This window comes from Alosa pseudoharengus, unplaced genomic scaffold, assembly GCF_046254945.1.
Source record: "Alosa pseudoharengus isolate Yale_2024_CS ecotype anadromous, Long Island Sound unplaced genomic scaffold, YU_APseudo_1.1 YU_APseudo_1.1_scf_4, whole genome shotgun sequence".
Classification (NCBI taxonomy): Eukaryota; Metazoa; Chordata; class Actinopteri; order Clupeiformes; family Clupeidae; genus Alosa; species Alosa pseudoharengus.
This window is the reverse complement of record NW_027468774.1, coordinates 7,138,236-7,157,642: the sequence shown is the minus strand read 5'-3', so window position 1 is coordinate 7,157,642 and position 19,407 is coordinate 7,138,236. Positions and strand designations below refer to the sequence as shown.

General features: G+C 43.6%; 1 protein-coding gene across 1 annotated transcript in view; it reads right to left on the bottom strand.

Moving 5' to 3' along the window:
- Window positions 1–18,304, bottom strand: part of stx1b (syntaxin 1B) — a 37,515-nt gene extending 19,211 nt beyond the window's left edge. The window contains exons 1-3 of the mRNA XM_076267148.1: window positions 18,275–18,304; window positions 9,276–9,350; window positions 3,389–3,488 (exon numbers count right to left, since the gene is read on the bottom strand). Coding sequence (XP_076123263.1) covers window positions 3,389–3,488; window positions 9,276–9,350; window positions 18,275–18,304 — 205 coding nt within the window. The remainder of the gene's footprint in view (window positions 1–3,388; window positions 3,489–9,275; window positions 9,351–18,274) is intronic.
- Window positions 18,305–19,407: the final 1,103 nt, after the last annotated feature.

Genomic DNA, 19,407 nt, shown 5'->3' with positions numbered 1-19,407 from the left:
GTGATGTGTGTGATGCGTGTGTGTCTGAGATGCACACTGAAACATTCATTGAGTGAGCCTGACTCACAACCCAGAGCAGCTCTGTGCATGTGCAGCCTCTGTGGGTCTGGACTCAGGCTAAAACCCTGCACACAGACGAAGGGTATGTGTGTGTGTGTATGTGTGTGTGTGTGTGTGCTAAATATATACATGATAACTAAATGCACTAAATTGTTTCAGTTATACTATCATTGATCATAATATGCTGGTTGACCAAACGAAACTCAAGCCTTGACATTACCTGCGGTTATAACTGTAACAGTACCATTTACTGGTCATATCTATAGCGACTAATCTTTATAAACTAAATCTTTATAACTATAAAATAACTTGAAAAAGGATGGAATCTCACTGAAAAATGACAAGAACTCAGTAAACAGAATTAAATGAGTATTACAAGCTGTTCATCCTGGTTTAAAGACCTCACAGAGGTGAACGTGACCTTTACCAGCAGTTATCCAGGTGTGAAGGGCCGATGCAGAGGTCAGGCCTGTGGTCTGGACTAAATCAGTCCACTGCGCAGCCGTCTTTGTGAACATGGTGCCAAATAGACCTCTGTGAGGACTCCAACAAAATGGAGGAACGGACTGAGGGGTAATGAACAGTTGCTGGTCTCATATCAGTATGTGTGTGTGTGTGTGTGTGTGTGTGTGTGTGTGTGTGTGTCTGAATGACTGACTGACTATATTGTTTGTGAGGAGGTGGAGGAACCATAATGTGTGTGGGTGGGGTTGCACTGTCACACGCCAATGGGAACTGAGGGAGGAATGAGTTTGCAGTAGGGTTGTGTGTGTGTGTGTGTGTGTGTGTGTGTGTGTGTGTGTGTGTGTGTGTGTGTGTTTGAGAGAGAGAGAGTACATGTGTGTGTGTGTGAGTGGGCAGCTCTTGAAATATGGGCGAGGCCTCACAGGCGGCTGGGTGTGTGGGTGGATGGAAACACACACACAACACACACACACACACACACACACACACACACACACACACACACACACACACACACACACACACAAACACAAACGCCCATAGGCGGACAGATGAAGGGAGGGGTGTTGAAGGCACACTGAAGCCTCACACCCTTGATTAGGCTTTACTGTCCCCCTCCACCCGCCCACGCCACCACCACCTCCACTGCCACCACCACTGGATAAGCCATGAGGGGGAACACAAGCTGGACTAGCCAATCAGCACCCTGCGACCTGTTCTCCCCTCTAACACTGCTTTTATCTGACCTTACATAATAGAGCTGCTCACAGAGAACGACAGATGAGAAGCGCGAGAGAGACTGAAAGACAGAGAGAGAGAGAGAGAGAGAGAGAGAGAGAGAGAGAGAGAGAGAGAGAGAGAGAGAGAGAGAGAGAGAGAGAGAGAGAGAGAGAGAGAGAGAAAGAGAGAGAGACCTTCAGGGCATAACTGGGACAAAGCTTTGTGTTAAGGACAGTCAGTGAGGATGCCAGCGAAATGGCTAACACAAAGCTACAGAGGATACAATCAAGACAGGCTAAAGACTACAGAAAACTGTAGCTCTGCTTTAAATTTGCTTCAGCTGATGTCGTTTATCATGTTTATTCATCTGGGACCAAAAAAACATTTAGAGAATTTACTCTAGACTAAGCATTTGCATTACGGGCTAATCATCCTCTCTGTTTCCCAGGTAGGTGATACAGGTGGATTAACGCACACCGACCCACAGTCTGACGGAGTGGGAACGAGGCTAATATCCATTAGGGAAGTGTGTGTGTGCAGTGTGTAGAGTTGAAATAAAGCACGCTAACGCTAATGCAGCTGTTGCCCATGGAGGTCTCACTAAGTCACTCCTGATTCAGATGTCGCCGATGCTGGGACATTTCTCAGACTTCTCACAGTCGCTGCAACCACCGAACAGAAGCCTTTGACAGCCAGAAGAGCAGCCTCTTGGCCTGTGCTCAGAACCAGACACATTGTGTTCACAGACTTACTGGATCTGTCTGTGCTCAGAACCAGACACATTGTGGACCCGTCTGTGCTCAGAACCAGACACATTGTGTTCATGGACCCGTCTGTGCTCAGAACCAGACACATTGTGTTCACAGACGTACTGGATCTTTGCCTACGCAATAGGGGCAAGTGACAATTAGTTCTGATCCGTCGTTTTTCCAGCGCACAACCGAGTTATCTAGAGCCCAGAACAAAAAAACTGGTCCGACAAAACCACATCCCCACATAATGGGGAATAAATATTCTGCGTTGAGACAAAACCACATCCCCACATAATGGGGAATAAATATTCTGCGTTGAGACAGGAATGACCTATAGTGGTCTGTGAGCATTCTGTGCAAAATTACAAAGTAGAATGATAAATAGATTAGTAAATAAATAAGATTGAATAAATAAATAAATATGACTATCACTCAGCATACTCAGGCATCTCCTCAGAGTTGCATTGCAACAAAACTATTTGTCAGTGTTACAATGTGTGTCAGTGTAAAATAATATAAATGTGTGTCAGTGTAAAATAATATAAATGTGTGTCAGTGTAAAATAATATAAATGTGTGTCAGTGTAAAATAATATAAATGTGTGTCAGTGTAAAACTGCTTTCAGTTGAAATGAAGAGAGAAGCCAGTCTGTCATGCACTCTTAGACATGGCGCCGCATCAGGAGAAAGAGGGAATGCTGGGAGAAAACTCGGGCTTCTCCACGCGCCCCCCTGACTCTCCGCAGTTCAGCTCGGCTCCACGGAACAGCCTCTGTGTGAGACGGGAGCGTCTGAGCAGCCCGGGGCTATAAATAACCCCACAGCCCGCACCGCACTGCACCGCACTGCACCGCACGCAGGACATCAGCTGGACGTAAGTGTGTTTTGGGCGCGGCAGGGCACAGGGCGGGCACGAGGGCGTGAGGAGGGGTGTGTGTGTGTGTGTGTGTGTGTGTGTGTGTGTGTGTGTGTGTAGGTGCGTGCGTGTGTGTGTGTGTGTGTGCGTAGGCCTATGTGTGTGTGTGTGTGTGTGTGTGTGTGTGTGTGTGTGTGCGTAGGCCTATGTGTGTGTGTGTGTGTGTGTGTGTGTGTGTGTGTGTGTGTGTGTGTGTGTGTGTGTGTGTGTATGTGTGTGTGTGCATAGGCCTATGTGTGTGTGTGTGTGTGTGTGTATGTGTGTGTGTGTGTGTGTGTGTGTGTGTGTGTGTGTATGTGTGTGTGTGCATAGGCCTATGTGTGTGTGTGTGTGTGTGTGTGTGTGTGTATGTGTGTGTGTGTGTGTGTGTGTGTGTGTGTGTGTGTGTGTGTGTGTGTGTGGTTGTGTGTGTGTGTGTGTGTGTGTGTGTGTGTGTGTGTGTGTGTGTGTCTGTGTGTGTGTGTGTGCGGACTCACTCTCGTCAGGGTTGGGCGCCGCCAAGATGGCACTGTGCTGCTTCTTCACCTGCTCCACATCCTCAGAGAGCTTCTCTATACAGCCACGGATCTCCTCCACCTGGGAGAGACGGAGAGAGACAGATGGAGAGGGTGGGGAGGGAGGGAGAGAGAGAGAGAAGGGTACACAGACAGAGAAAAAGAAACAGGAGGTAAGGAGACAGAGAGATATAAAAGAAGAGATAGAGAGAGGGAGGGGAGGGAAGAGAAGAGAGTGGGATGGATGGGAGAGCGGAAACAGAGAGGTAAAGATTCGTAGAGAGAGATAGATGAGGAGACAGAGAGAGAGAGAGAGGGAGACAGAGAGAGGGAGATAGAGAGAAACAAAAGGAGGGCGTGAGAGAGAGAGAGGGAGGGCAGAGAGGAAGAAAGATAAAAGGGAGGGGGAAATGGGGAGAGAAGAAATGAGAGAGGGCAGGAGAGATAAGGGGGGAGAGAGAGAGAGAGAGAGAGAGGAGGGGAATATCAAAAAGAAAAGGTCAAACTCCAGGATTGGAGAGCAATTACAGTTCTTCACTTCCACCAGTGTTATTGACCTGTTAAAACTGCCCACTTCCGTGAAATTACATATCAGAATTTATGAGCTAAATCTCCTGCATTTTCAAACAGTTATCAGTTTTATTCTCCTTCACATTTCAGACCTGAAGGTTCAAATAACAAAAATAAGACATCTAGGCCTAGAATTGTAAGATGGGCTGTCAACTGGCCTATCATTTGAACTGAGCTGTTCTTTGTCAGACTTTTTTCTGCACGCTAGGGCGTTTTCTGGTGGGAATTTACCATTTTAGAGAATTTGTTCAAAATGTCTCTTTTAAAGATAACTGGAACCCCACAACCCCATCCATTCCACAGGGTTCTTTTTGAGGGTCTGTGTTCTTTATGGATCATCCAAAACACTGTGGAGGTCTCAAATGATAAAGGCACACTGGGTTAGTTTGAATCACAATACTGGTTGAAAATGAAAAGAATGGGGCTATAAATGAGTAGATAAGTCCAGGGCTAACAGGATTAGCTAGCTTGATTAGCTAGTGTTCAAGTCATTGTCATTTGTTGAGCTTGGAAAGTGCAAACTACTGTATAGTGGGCTCAATAGCGCAACTTCAAGTGAGTAAGTGATAGTCCATTTTGTAGACTGCTAAGTGGACGAGACCATATGTAGTGTTCGATTTAATGTTTGAAACTGAACAATGACTAATGACACTGCACTGTAATCTCCATTTGGCACGACTGAACAGGTCTTTGGCAAATGACCAAACAATATGCAGGTTTGGCTTCTCTTATGGGCCAACAAAAGAGAGAGAGAGAGAGTGAAAGAGAGAGAGAGTGATTTGACAAAAGAGGAATTGCCAACGGTGATGTAAAAACAGGGTCAAGGAAATCGAAAATCCTGTGTGAAGCGATGACAAAAACCTGTCCCATAAATAAATACCCCTCCACAATGGACTGAGGTAGTGGAAGAACTGGGTTGTCTGCTAGGAGACAAGCTTACTCTGGACCCTGGCCAGGTTAGTCTAGCCGTGAGATGCTAGCCCAGCACATCACAGCACAGCAAAGAAAAAAGCAAGAAAGGCCTTCTTCTCTGTCACGTACACCAACAACTGTAAACAACTACTAAAATGATCATACACTGTCAACAAAAGCATGCACTACATGCAAAACATGAGATGCTAATTATTTGTTGAGAGGGGGGGGGGGGCTTTGCTGACAGAGCCAGACACTGAGCTGCCATCAGCAGCCTGCATGGGTCTAGTAGTGGGAGGGCTTCACACTTACATGCACAGACATTCAGGTTGATTTGCTATGATACACAAAGGAGGCAGGTGGCTTAACCTCACTGTAGAGTTCAGATTAGCATCAGTGCAGCAATCTGACATTTAGACATATACATTAGATACTGTAATATATGTAGAGATGCAACGATATGGAATTTTAGGGCTGATTAATTATAAGTATGTTGTAGCCGCTACCGATACGATAACTGATAATATTACTCTTGAAAAACAATTGTGAAAAGTGAATTGGGGACAGCATTTCATAAGCATCATTTAACTGCAGTAATTTTACATGCCACCAATGATGGACAACTCATAATAGTCCTCAATGGTACAACAGTCAACAAAATAGCAGTAGCCTAGGCCTATGTGTGGCTTCTTTAAGTAAATCTGACATCAGTGATGAAATATATCATCTATCTATCTATCTATCTATCTATCTATATGTATATATACACTGCCGTTCAAAAGTTTGGAGTCACTTACAAATATATATATATATATATATATATATATACAGTAGTTCTACTACAACAAAATACATAGGCCTACTCTACGCAGTATATAATACCAGTGCTTAGTGTTTTAGTAAAGAAATGTAAAAACTGCCAGCGCTCCACAGCTTCAGGCTCTAGCCGTTAGACAGAGTGTGACACCAGTGTCCTCTCCTTGGCTCCTCTTACGTAACGTCCTGAAGTCATTCCATGATGAAGTCATTCCATGATGACGTCTCAGACGTCCAGCTCTGTGTCCCTTTACCACCGCGTCTCAGCGCTGATGGACGTGCCTTGACAGAACATTCTTACAGGGTGCATGTGGAGACTCTCTCTCTCTTCCTCTCTGGCTTTCTCTCTCTCTTTCTCTTCCTCTCTGTTTCCCCCTCTCTCTCTCTCTGTGTCTCCATCTCCCTCTCACTCCTATCCCTCCCCCTCTATGCCTTCCTGTCTATCTCTCTCTCCTTCTCTTCCTCTATGTTTCTCTCTCTCTCTGTCTCCATCTCTCTCTCACTCCTATTACTCCCCCTCTATGCCTTCCTCTGTCTCTCTCTCTCTCTTCCCCCCCCTCTCTCTCTCTCTTTCTCTCTCTTTCTCCCCCCTCTCTCTTTCTCTCTCTTTCTCTTTCTCCAGCATGTCAGGGGCCTTTTTCTGCTGTCTCACGGTGGGAGAGGTCAATGTCAAATCTCTGTGCTGTGCTGAGCTGTGCTGCACTGTGCTGCAGTAATGCGTTTGGTGCTGTGCTGCGGTGTTACGCTTGATGCTGTGTGCCTGCTCGCCGTCTGCTTGGGCACCTCCATGCTGGGCGAGGATGAATGCCAGGCCCCGAGGGTATGGGACTGCGGGCATTCTTTCCAATTAGTCAATCTGCTGATTGCATGGTCCGTCTAATCATCATTTAAGAAATGAACTGGTTTCACTTCTCTCTCGCCCTCTCTCTTCCTTACTCATTCTCTCTCTCTCTCCAATGATCTATGCTAATTCGCTATAAACAGAGAGAGAGAGGAACATTGATGGGGAGAAGAAGGGACAGAGAGAGTAATCATGTGCCCTTATGAGTCCTTGTGGGAACAAATGCATTTCTCCTTCTTATTAGACGAAGCCACGATCCATGTACTGCGGGCACTTACAGTTTTAATTGATTTAGTTAGTTGAAAGTAATTTTGTGACTGGGTCTTCTTATAAGCAGCTAGAAATGCTGGTGAGGCATTTGATGCTAGCATTTAAAAATGATACAGAGGGAGATAGGAATGTGTGAAGAATGTCAGGGGAATTTGTTCGCAAAAGGCATTGACACTGAATTCAGTAGCTTAGATGAATATCCATACTACATAAGCTGTTTGGTATCCCCCTTTTCAGTGATCAAAAGACACGTTTTGGCCATGTTCAGTAGAAATGGAAGCTAAACTCACACAACCCGACTCAATCTTAAATAGTTCTCTTTCCTCAGTGTCCCTGACCTTTTCAAGTCAGCCAGTATCCAGCCCCTCCTAAAGAACCCTGGCCTTGATACTTCCATAATAAAAAAACTTTGTCCAATCTCTAAATTGCCATTTATCACCAACATTCTGGAAAAGGTGGTCTTGATGCAACTTTCTGAAGTGTTAAAGGGCAATGGCACTGGAATATTACTCACTGTTACCAATTATTCCCATTTTTCTATGCTCTCACTTTAAACGGGTCTGTGTACCAGCAGGTTTCGGTTGCACGGCCACTTTTAGCCCCAAGGTTTGCGCTCACGGTTGCCTGCATTTCCAGAGCTCCCAAGGGGAAATTGTTTGAGGCTACCAAAACAATTTCATCGTAGTGCTTTCATTTTGATAGAAATAAAGTTTAAAAACTAATCTTCCACTATCACTTTCCCGTTAATGGTTTCATAAGCTTCGGGTTTTGCACGAGAACATGCAGCACCAGCAGCACGCAACGCGCCGACGCCATTTCTTAAAATTAGGCGCAGAGTCCTTATCTGTTCCAGAAATTTTTTTTTCAATAGGTCATTTTACTTCCTCTACCTCAGCTATTACCTGTGGTGTTCCCCAAGGTTCAATTTTAGGACCAATATGGTTTTCCCTCTACTTCTAGGCCACATAATTCGCCACCATAACATATCATTTCACTGCTATGCAGATGACACACAGCTTCTCAGTCAAACCAAACATGCTTAACAAGCTAACTGCAGGATTGCTTAGCTGATGTGAAAGACAGGATGTCACAGAATTTCCTACAGCTTAATTCTGACAAAACAGAAGTCATTTTCATTGGCCCTGAAAAAAGACTTTTCTTGGAAATTGAGCTTTAATTAACAAGACTACTTCTAAAAACTTCAGGGTTTTATTTTACAGATTTAAAATGTGACCAACATTTAAAACTTGTCCAGTCCTGTTATTATCAACTGAGAAACATTTCCCAAATTAGGTCAATCTTATCTTTAAAGGACACAGAGAGAATTATACATGCCTTTGTTTAATCTAGACTTGATTATTGCAACACCTTATTCACCTGTCTAAATCACCAGTCTATCTCTCGTTTACAGACTGTTCAGAGCTCAGCAGCCAGACTTTTGACAAAGTCTAAATCTAGAGAGCACATCACTCCAGTTCTGGTCAATCTACACTGGTTGCCAGTGAGTTTTAGGATTGATTTTAAAATCCTCTTAATAACCTATAAAGCTTTACATGGTTTGGCACCTGGCTATTTAAACGATTTATTAACCCCCTACTGTCTGGCACAGCGCCTCAGATCCTCCAGCCTGGGACTTTTAGTTGTTCCAGAAAGTAAACTGTCAAGTAGGGGTGACCGATCATTTGCAGTTAGAGCACCCAAGCTCTGGAACAGCCTCTCTTATCATTTTAAATCTAGTCTGAATACCCATTTTTATACAATTGCCTTCTTTAACTGATTCCACTTATGTCTCTGCTAATTTATCATTATCAATTTTGTTTGTTTGTTTGTTTTGTTTTTGGTACGGTATATTTTTCCTTTTGTTTCTTATATTGAGTTTACGTTTGTGTTTGGTAGTTTACCCTTTTATGTATTATTATTTTTGAAATTAGTATTAATATTATTACTATTGTTTGTTTTTTTGTTTGTCTGTAAAACACTTTGTGCTCTGTGCTTGAAAAGTTCTATATAAATAAATTGTATTATTATTATTATTATTATTATTATTATTAAGCTCTATATCCTTCATGTGCTAAATAACTAATGCTTTACCGTTGTTTTGATCCAACAAATGCATGCAAGTGTGGAATAATCTCAGTAACCATATGCACTGTCATGCCGTGCTCGTATATTATCAAGAGGATTACATCGCTAAAGATCCCCATGAAAAATGGACAGTCTTAATTCCTTTCTAATCCAACCTTCCTTTGCAGTGGGTGTCATCACATCTGCACATATCTGAGTGTAGAGCATTTGGCAAATGCTTTTGTTCTGTCTAAAGTAACTTTAAAAACAGTGAGGACATCTATAACAATCTCAAATCTTTAATGGTCAGAATATCTGTGTATCACAAAACCTGATTATACATAGTTGACAGACTTAGCTATGTAATACCTTTAAGGTAATGACCAAGAGTCTTACCTGTTCGAAGAACTCATCCATGAAATTTTCTCGGTCCACGTGGACAACTTCCTCATCATCGTCGCTGTCCTTAGCCTGAAAGAGAGGAGTTAAGATCCATTAAAACATCATGCCTCAAATACACTTTAACACGAGACTGCTGTATACTTCTGTAGATTTAGATTCTCACAATCCGATCACAAACCCTTTACATCATGTTGCATTCCATGCATACTTCCATAGGTTTCTGTACAGATATTTCTTGTCATGAGCCTGATTCACAAGGACCAATTTAGATTTGGAAAATAAAAAAGGAGAGGAAAAAGGACATTTCTCCCAGCTGTGGCACAACTCCCCCTCAGAACAGGAGGATGGCATGATCCATCTCCCTCCATGACATTATCATGAGTGCCGCCCCCTCAGGATGCAGCACGGAGCCGACCTTGCTAACAAAAAACAAAGGCCCGAAGCTAACAAACGCTAACACCACACACTGACTTTGACTAATCCTGGAGCTATCACTGGAGAGAGTGTCATGGCCAGCAGACAGACCGACAGACAAGCACACACAGACAGACAGAGAGACAAACACACACAGACAGACAGAGAGACAAACACACACAGACAGATGTTTACAGGCAGACCTAGAGACAAACACAGACAGACAGACTAGACATACAAACATACAGGCACACAGATAGACAAATAAACGCACCGGCTCACAGACATATACAGCGATTCACTGATTTATTGAGAAGTGTTGCCAGAGATCCCAAAACGCCTGCCATTTGTGCTATAATAATAAACCCAAGTCCTGGGATCGTCTTCGCAGACACTGACGAATGGTCAGTTGGTTGGCAAACAGACTGGAGGTGTGTGGCGTCTGGAATGGACGTGCATGGCTGCCTGCCACAGAGCGAACCTGCAGTCTGCTCACACGCCTGGTGAGGATATTATGGGATAGCACAAATCATATACAGGCCAGTTAGTATTAGCAGAGGAGGAAGATTGGGGAAGGTAAGAAGGTTGCATGTATAGAAAACCCAGTCACTGTGGTCTCCAAGATGATAAGACACAGCAACGCTTTCTCGATAGCAATTCCCAGCTTCAGATATACATTTAGTTTTGAATCGCTAGTTACATGCTACACATTACACGCCTACTGTCTCACCTTTAGTTTAGAGACCATTTAGAATTAAAGATAAAACTATCAAGTACAAGCTACTGTGAGTGGAGTGTACCTTTACATGTAAATTATATTCAAATTAGTAAATTAATAGTTCAAAAAACATCTGTAGTAAATGCATTGCATACAACCTCAGCATTTAAATTATTAATCATTTAAATTACCTATTCATGACTAGGTACTATGCTTGTACTATTCATACGGCAGCCATGTTGTTTTAGACTGGTTGTAGAGCAACCTGGGTTGGATTTATTACTCCTGAATTACACTCCTCAAAAATACACCATTGCGAATACACCAGCGCGTCATCTATGTATTTCCCTCTAGCCTTGACGGCTAATAATAGAGGGTTATCTGATGTTTGGATGGGCTGGCCCAGGTTGTCAACACTGGTTCCTACACCCAGTCCGACAGGCAGGCAGTCAGAGCAGTACAAAATGGCAGCCATATTGGACACTAGTCCTGAGATACCTCATTTGTTCTACCCAGCTTTCACTCTACACATGTAGGCTACCTTATCTGTGAGACAATGGGGGAGATGTGTGTGTGTGTGAGTGTGTGTGTGTGTGTGTGAGAGAGAGAGAGAGAGAGAGAGAGAGAGAGAGAGAGAGAGAATACTGTGCAGTGGATCACATGCCAAGTAGACGCAGGACACGATGTGTCAGGGTAGGAACGGATTTCTTTCCTTCTCTCCATTTTCTGCTCACTCTCCCCCTCTCCTCTTATGCCCATATGGGAGAGCGAGCAGGAGGGCGAAAAATAGCTGCTAGGCTGACTAGGCTTAGCGGGCCGCCAGGCTGAGCACTGCTGGCTGTGCGAGGGGCTTGAGCGCTCATGCCCTGATTGTAATGGACAGTTAAGTCGACAGAGACTCCAGCTGGGAACCTTGTTTCCCCTCTCTCCCTCTTTCACTCTCTCTCACTCTATCTACCCTCCTCTCTTTCTCTCCCTCTTTCAATTTCTCTATCCCTCTATTTCTGTTTCTATTCTATTTCTCGGTTCACTTTCTCTTTCTCTGCCCCTCTGTCTTCTTCACAATCTCTATTTTGTGTTTCTATTCTATTTCCCCACCTTCTCCAGCTCTAGTTCTTCTTTGCTGTCAGAGGCCCCAGGTTCTTCCTCTCCTCTCCTTCTCTACCGACCAGCACTACTGTCCTCAATGTGTCTGCCCTACAAGCAAATCATACACGCGCTGCACAGGATCTTTGGAAGCTGTCACCATCAGCACGGAGAACAGGGCGCTATTCTGTATGGCACTGGAACTACCAAGGGGACTTTCAATTTGTGCCCCAGCTTCTTCAAAACACGACAGACAACAATAGTAACAAAAGGCAAGAAATCTCACTCATGACACTGTTGACCAATATTGACTTTGGCCCTCTAGATTGTACTCCTCAGTGGAACAAGATAATCTGACCCCCTTGTGAGCCATTAGTTAATCTAGTGGTCTCAGAAAAGGACATTATATTAGCATGGCTATCAAGGCAATTATCAGTAGTGAGATGCCCTTAACTAGAAATGGAGCTAGCACAATCTAATAAACCATGGAATGGATAGCCTACTTGGAACATGGAATCTTTGTCTGGTGCTGATGTGTTCCAAGGGAAGCCTCCATCTTGTAAGGATTACAGGCCTTATATACATTGATTCTGATATCCACTGTACAGGAGCTAAAACTTTCACAGACAAGAAAGGAGCTCATTTATATACTGTTCTTTTGTGCCATCATGAACTATTTTCACAGTGCCCACACTATAACTAAACAGTGCCCACACTATATCTAAACAGTCACGCTCAGTGCTGGAGTGGTGCAGCTCAGTGCTAAGAGTGGTGCTCCAGAGAAAGACTGGCTAGACAACAAGTCTGACATTAATAGACGAGGATCTGACACACTGTACTGCTCTATGTCATTCATGTTTTAATACATATTGTATTACTCCATCTGATTTAATCTATTGTGTATATTATACAATGTTTGTTCATTCACATGCATGTGACTTACTAGTCATGGAACAGATTGATTAAAATTCTTGTTGTGTGAGAAGACACCACAACATAACCATTCCAGAAAGATCTATTTGCAGATCTGGCCCCTTTGCTCTGCACAGGGATTGCTGTCTCTCTGCCACTCTATTACCTCTGCCACTCTATTACCTCTGCCACTCTATTACCTCTGCCAAGGAGATTACTTTGTTGTTGAACTTTGTCTGCTTGTCTGTCTGTCTGTAAACAGGATTCCGCAAAAACTATAGGCCCAATTTTTGTGAGACTTGGTAGAAAGGTGTAGCATGGGCAGAGAAAACATAACATTTTGGAGCAAATCAGACTTATTACGAACATTAGGTGATATGCATTTGCCTTGGCGCAGGTCTTCTCTCTCTCTCTCTCTCTCTCTCTCTGTCAATGCTCTTTTAGTTGGTTAATTAGCTATTTCCATTCAGGCTAACTCTTCAGGTCTCAACATTTCTACAATAAAATAGGAAAACATTAAGCACATTCTCCAGTGCCACCTCTCTGTATTTGTGCCACCCTCCCTCCCCTTCCCCTGCACTCTGAGCTGTGCCAGTGGGCCTCATAACTGTGTCTGATTGACTGATTTTGCCTGAGAGCCGCCTGGCCTGCCTCAAACTCACACAGCCTCCATGTCGCGAATCACTCCACATGTTAGCAGCCCCTCCTGTGCTGGTCATAATCAACTGCCCAGATTTAATTTTCTCCCCTTCTCTACTCCTCTCCTCCATCTCTTTCCCTCTCTCATTTCCTCTCTCTCTGTCTCTCTCACTCTCTCTCTCCTGCCTTCTCTTCCCCTATTTCCCTCCATCTCTCTCACCTACTTTCTCTCTCTCAATCCTTCTCACTTCCTCTCTCGTGCCTTCTCTCTCTCGTTCTCGCTCCCTCTCTCTCTCTCTCTCTCCTCCATGGCTGAATTTGTCTGTCGGAGCATCAATAATGCATGAGGTGAAAGCGCTGGCTGGCACTCCATGCTGCACCCCACCTCAGTGGCAGCCATGGCCGCCTCACTGACAAAGAGAGAGGGAGAGAGAGAGAGAGAGAGATGGAGAGTAAGAGAGAGAGAGTAAGAGAGAGAGAGAAAGAGAGAGTGCCCACTGAATTCAACTCCGGCTTGATGAGATCCGGAGTGGCTTGTAGGACAGACCTGTGCAGCGTTTGTTAAGGACATCCTGGCAGTGTAGTTACTAAACAGCTATCACACGTTTGTTAAGGACATCCTGGCAGTGTAGTTACTACAGCTATCACGCGTTTGTTATAAGGACATCCTGGCAGTGTAGTTACTATACAGCTATCACGCGTTTGTTAAGGACATCCTGGCAGTGTAGTTACTATACAGCTATCACGCGTTTGTTATAAGGACATCCTGGCAGTGTAGTTACTACAGCTATCACACGTTTGTTAAGGACATCCTGGCAGTGTAGTTACTACAGCTGGCTATCACAGTGTCTCAGAGTGGCCAGAGAAGCAATCACCTGCACATAAGCATACACACACACACACACACACACACACACACACACACATATAAACACACACACACACATATATATATATTATAAACACACACACACACACACACACACACACACACACACACACACACACACACGCACACACACACACACACACACACACAAACTCTTGAAGGAAACCTGAAAAGTGACAGTGGTGTGTCACACATGCATACAGAATAGATCAGACAGGCTGCACTTATACGGAGAATTGGAGAATTTTTGATCTTGCGTTACACACATTTTTGCAGAAAACGACTTCACTCATTAATTAATAATTTCCTTAGAAGAAAAATAAGTAATGAAATTATTGAAAAATGGTCTGAGTAATCATATTTCCCAAAGGAGATCTGAAATGGACAGTTAAAATTCACATCTGCTGCATTGCAAAACCTTTCCCCTTTATTAACCTTCTCAACTCATCTATCTACAGAAGCATTCTGCTTAAATTACACTTTATTAACTCTAAAATAAGTCAGGAACATGCGACTTTTAGCAATTAGCTTAACACCCGTCTTTTATAAAACATGCAAGTCTTATATCGTGGCTGATTGAATAGTGCCTCAGATGCATTATAGCACCTACAGTACAGTATGTATAGATTAGGCTGAACAGCTATGTTTGTTAGCAACATTATCAGTCAACACCAGCCTCTGCGCTGAGTGTGAGTGTGTGTGGGGGTGGGTGCCAGCCTTTGTACAAGGCATATTTGCCTTTTCCCACACACACAGAGAGAGATAGAGAGAGAGAGAGAGAGAGAGCAATCAGGATAACTACATCACACGAGATGCAGGATGCATTGATCTGAGAATCCTACTTTGAAATCATGATTTAACAAACTCGCTAGAATCAATAAATGAAACTGAATGACAGGAACAACTAGAGTTTTTTTTCCGTTCAATTATTTTTTTGATATGCAGGTTATTCCTTTATTCCACACTGAATTGTGGTTTGGTTTCATGCCTCTTAAGTTTACATCCCATTGGGTAAGTTCCACACTGGTTTGAGAAGATAAGCTGGGGGCACCTGGGCTCGGGACGTATTCATACGCTGCATTATGCATAACCTGAATGCATTACTGACGTACTGTATGAGCTGCTTGGCCAACATTATCACTGAAGGACTGTGTGCGCATGCATGCGTTTGTGTGACTATATGTGTGTATGTGTTTGTTTGTTTGTGTCTCTGTGTGTGTATGTGTGTGTGTGTGTGTGTGTGTACGTGTGTGTGTGACACTCAAGACACAGCTGGGTCTCCTCTGCAGAGGGCTGGAGCCGAAGATGGCTTGCTAATATGCTAATATACTGCACCGATCAATACGCTGCGCTCGTTTTATTGACGATTCCTTATTGATTTGCCATTTCGGTCACCTGACCTGAATGCGTCTTCATTGCTCTTAGGGGAGGAGTGAATTTGTTTGTGTGTGTGTGTGTGTGTGTGTGTTCATATCTATGTTAAAGAGTACAAATGTGTGTTTTTTTGTATTGAGTGTGTAAATGCTTTGACTGTTTGTGTGTGTACGTTTGTGTGTGTGTGTGTGTAGGTACAGCAAGTGTCCACAACCCATGTGTGTGTATGTGTTCATGAGAGTGTTTGTGTCCATATGTGTGTGTGTTTGTCCATTTATATGTGTGTGTGTGTGTCTGTGTTGCAGGCTGGTGACGGTGTAGGTGGCAGTGGAGGAGGCTTGTTTAAAAATATCAGCTATCGGCTTACTGCCACCACCATAGAGGCCGTGCAGAAGGTGTTCTAATCAGCATTTTCAGTGTCTGTCTCCCCTCCTGTTCCTCCTGCCTCTCTCCTCTCCTTCTATCTCCCACCCTATTTCTCTCTCTCTTTCTCTCCATCTCCCTCCCACCCTCTCTCTCCTTCTCTTTCTCTATCTCCCTCCCTCTCTCTCCCACCCTACCTCTCTCTCTCTCCCTCTCTTCCACCCTATTTCTCTCTCTCTCTCTCTCTCTCTCTCTATCTCCCTCCATTTCCCTCCCATCCTCTCTCTCTCTTCTACCCTATTTCTCTCTCTCTCTCTCTATCTCCCTCCATTTTCCTCCCACCCTCCCTCTCTCTCTCCCTCCCCAGGCCTGCACCCATCCCTGGCCTCCACCTGCATCCGGTATGGTGTGACAGGGAGTGGCTTGGCCCTGTCTCTCAGCGTGCCGGTGGGGGAGATGTTTGAGCGCTCGGTCCCTGCTGGCCCTCCTGCTCTGCCGGCCCTACCCCTAGCATGGCTGCTGCATGCTTCACCTGCCGCACTGGCAAAAAGCTCTGGGATAAGCAGGACAAAAGCCACAGCAACAGATTGACACCACGGCAAATCCACACCATGCCGTTAATATTAGCACAATGCTGATTAGCACCTACTATGTAAAAAGATGCTATATATCCAAATTGCAATGTACCGCATATCAATATATCATACATCTGCCAAATATCCAGCAAATATATGTTATGGATGCAAGAAAAATCGTATAACTGACAATTTAGTGTTAGACATGTCTGTCTATCTATCTATCTATCTATTTATCTATCTATCTAAATATGAAGACGTATAATGTAATCCATGTTAATTATTAAGTGTAATGATATCTAACAGAGGAATGTATTCTGGACTACATTTTGGTTTAAGTGGAGTTTGCTGCCCTATGAATACACAGCAGACAAAACGATGCTGTCTTATTCTCAGTCCTGAAGAATCCGCTTTGCCATACCGACACTAAAGGCATTATTGATATTTCATTTTCAGAGTGAGAATACCAATGATTAAATTATAGTTGTGGCCAAATATCTGCCTAGAAAGACATTTGCTTCTCTCCTATGCAAATTACCCTGTCAGGATAACTTGCACATTTTTATTTCTTATACTACTAGAGCCTCCATTTGAATCTCATTGCATTTTAAAAAGGTCACAACAAGGTTAAACTTTATCTAATTCCGGGCCGTTTGATTGGAATTGGTATCAAAAGGCGACATCGCTGTGGATGTACTCGGCGCCTTGGCATTGTGATATTTCCAGATGGCAGCTCCCACTACAGATGATCTGATCCTGTTTTGGCGTCAGCACGTGCCACACCAGGGCCAGAACTATGCCAGGGCCAAGGTGGGATCTAGGTACCAGGGCCAGAACTATGCCAGGGCCAAGGTGGGATCTAGGTACCAGGGCCAGAACTATGCCAGGGCCAAGGTGGGATCTAGGTACCAGGGCCAGAACTATGCCAGGGCCAAGGTGGGATCTAGGTGGGGCTCCAAACGAGCCGATCCAAGACCACCTCTCACCGTCCGACTCCACTGCTACTGACGACGGTGGCTGAGGTATTGTGGCCACTGGTCAGCATGATGCCTAATGGCTAGGACAACACCTATTGGCTAGGACAACACCTATTCCTATTGGCTAGGACAACACCTATTCCTATTGGCTAGGACAACACCTATTGACATCCATCGTGATCTGTGGCACTACGTGCTCCCCATCACTGAGGACCATGGGCTGGGGCTTAACTTGTGCTGTGCAGATTAATGCAGTTTAAAAATTAAAATATTCACGAAAACCTTCTAGACCTCGTGTTGAGCTCCATACAAAACAGCATTCATTGACATATCCTGATGATGATGTCATCTAGATAGACATGAAGATGGTCTCACCAACCATATACGACAGCAAATGTATATGTTGAATTGACAACCCAACCATATGTCATATCGTATATTTTTTAAAAATAAATATTATACAAATGTTCTAAATGTTTTCACTATTGAGTTCATTTTCTTTAAGCAGGTGAAGTGCTGTAAGTAAATGGTATTAACCACTAAGTCAAGCTACCCTGCTTATCCCTAATTATTCAATTAAACTGGACCTCTCTGCCTTCCTGTTGATCTGTAGGCAGGTGTCATCTTTATTACATCTAAGGAGGTACACAGTTGATTTCTTCACTAGTTAGTTAGGAAATGGATCAGGCCTTAAGGTTCACTGATAAATACAACGCAAATCCAGTAGGGACATCATGACAGATGACGAGGATAAATCGCTTTGAAAACCCTTACACGCGATGGCAACCTTTCAAAATGAAGGTGTGCCACTTGCCTGCGGCTTAGCAAATTTTAATGTGATTTAAACATTTTCTGAATTGCTAAATCAACAGGCAACTATCACTCTCTCTATACAAATGCCAACATACACCACTAAAATGTCAGATGAACTACAGTAATATACCTATATGAAAAAAATGATTCAATATGTTCAATAAAACACATTAATGATATTGAGCAGGATTTAAAAAAATGTTGTCTTGCTATTTCTCACCACATCCAAACACTGTCTTCTCATCCTGATCTTTCAGTTTCATCTGAAATGTCAGTTTTGTGCATAGCCATGATTTGCCTCCAATTCTTCTAATACACAAACCTGATTCTGATCAACCTGATTCAGATTCATAATCCGAGAGCTGGAGCTAGATCGGAGACCAGATTCATCCAGGAGTTTGCTGCTATCGAGTAAAATGTGCTTGTCTCTTCTCAGTCATATTCTGAGGGTTCTGTGTAGTTCACTATGAAACATTCACTATGGCAAGAGCTAGAGATCTAAGCCCATGATACTAAAATGGCTTTTTCCCCTCTCCATGCTTTATTCATCATGGTTCAGAGTCAGCAGAACGCAGGCCCCAGATTGGTCCCTGTGCCCAGCCTGCTGCTAAGCTCACTCTCAGTAACTCCTAAACTGGCCTAAACGCTTACACATGTGAGGCTTTGTACAAACATTTGGCCCATAAACATCCATGTCACGTTATAGGAAGCTACACTAACATGACTAACACGTGGCATGCAAGCTCATCTCACACTGATATCTCCCTGATATCTCCACAAACAAGCTGCGCTGTTAGATTTCACCGTAATTGCTTGTTAGGACATTAACAGTAAAGCCTGCTTGCAAATTGGAAATAAATCCTCCAGTCCTTATTTGAGAGAATCGCTGAGGTCCAACGTGAGCGATGAAATATGTGCGCTGTCCAAACTAGATATTGCACAAGTAAATATTTAATTTATCTCTCTCTCATCAGGCCCCGTGACAACCGAACCAGATGCTTTATAACCAGTGGATAAGCTATTAGCTTTAATGTCTTTTTATTGGTGGGGAGAGTAGAAGGTGGGTGGGATTCAGCAGAAAGGACGCGACATTGCCCCCTGCAATAAAAAACCTCTGTGGAATATATTAGCATACTGTTGTGGCCTCACGCAATAATGCTCTGTGTGCCTTTTTGCACGTGTGTGCATGCATGTGCACCTGTTTGTGTTGTTGTTGGATACATGTAGATAAAAAAATACTTTTAGGAAAAAAATGGTCTTCAACGATTGGAGGAAGCACTGGACTATTAAATATTTATCAGCGGCAGAGTATGTTGTTATCCTGTAAAACCATCTGTCACAGTGAATCTAAAACTAGACTCACATA